This window comes from Pundamilia nyererei, unplaced genomic scaffold (assembly GCF_000239375.1).
Source record: "Pundamilia nyererei isolate P.nyererei 1_Seehausen unplaced genomic scaffold, PunNye1.0 scaffold00115, whole genome shotgun sequence".
Taxonomy (NCBI): Eukaryota; Metazoa; Chordata; class Actinopteri; order Cichliformes; family Cichlidae; genus Pundamilia; species Pundamilia nyererei.
The window spans coordinates 442,517-443,557 of NW_005187516.1; the positions used below are offsets into that span (position 1 = coordinate 442,517).

The window sequence follows — 1,041 nt, forward strand, 5'->3', positions numbered from 1 at the left end:
AACTCTCCTTATCAATCTTGCACCTTCCGCAATGGGTGGCTCGCGTATACGGACAGGACATGGCTGCGACAGACCTCCCAAATCCACCTTCGCTTTTATAGCCGTCGTCTCTCATCTTGATTACACGAAGTAATTTACTATTACTACTCTAACATATGACTTGCATCTGAAATAATCAAATACATGAAATAGAATGATTAATAGTACATTTCCCTTTTTTTAGGAAATGACCTGTATGTATCTGTATGAAATCAATAAAAGAATCAAGTACTGCAATATCTTTAGTTACATTGATAATATTTATTTATGGTAAAACAGTGGTAAAATATCGCTGTTGCTTTCGTATACATGAAGCGGACATACCTGAGTGGCAGCGATCTAATCTTGTTTACATAAAGTAAACCTGCTCCCGAGCAGGTTTACGCTTACGGATCTGTTGCTATGACAGCAAGTCCCGGATGAGCTTCGGAGAACCGAACGATCCGAGATCACGCGAAATCGTCAACAATCAAATCCAGCTAACTTACTTATCGAGGTACGAAGAACGGACCCCAGTGATACAAATAACACACCTCTGCCACACAGCATCTCAAGGTCTTTAACAAACTTTCCATTTCCTCTTTCAGTGGCCATCAACTTGATAGTACAGCACATCCAAGACATTCTGAACGGCGGACCAAGCAAACGTCACAACGGCTGCACGAACGGCCACAGCACTCCACGGCAGCGGCGGACCTCCGAGTCAAGCAGTCGGCCTCACTGACCCCGTCACACCTCTCTTCACAGAAGGGAGAGGGGTGTGGGGTGTTGTAAATAATGCCTGTGGGCATCACTGTATTTAAAAGAGGAGAAGAAGAAGAAATGCAAAGAGAATTGAAATGCCTTTTATTATATCATGACTACTCTTATGTTATTGGTTATTTCATTGTAACTTTCCATCGGATTTGATTTTTATTTTGTCATGAGGGTAAAGATGAGCTCTTGTTGCGATGAGACCATTGGTTAAATATTGATCCCATGCATTTCACCCCTGCCTCTTTT

General features: G+C 42.2%; 1 protein-coding gene across 2 annotated transcripts in view; it reads left to right on the top strand.

Annotated features, from left to right (window-relative positions):
- Positions 1-1,035, top strand: part of uck2b (uridine-cytidine kinase 2b) — a 5,726-nt gene extending 4,691 nt beyond the window's left edge. For both annotated transcript variants that reach the window (XM_005741909.1, XM_005741910.2), the window contains exon 7: positions 627-1,035. In XM_005741909.1, coding sequence (XP_005741966.1) covers positions 627-763 — 137 coding nt within the window. In that variant the 3' untranslated portion in view covers positions 764-1,035. The remainder of the gene's footprint in view (positions 1-626) is intronic.
- Positions 1,036-1,041: the final 6 nt, after the last annotated feature.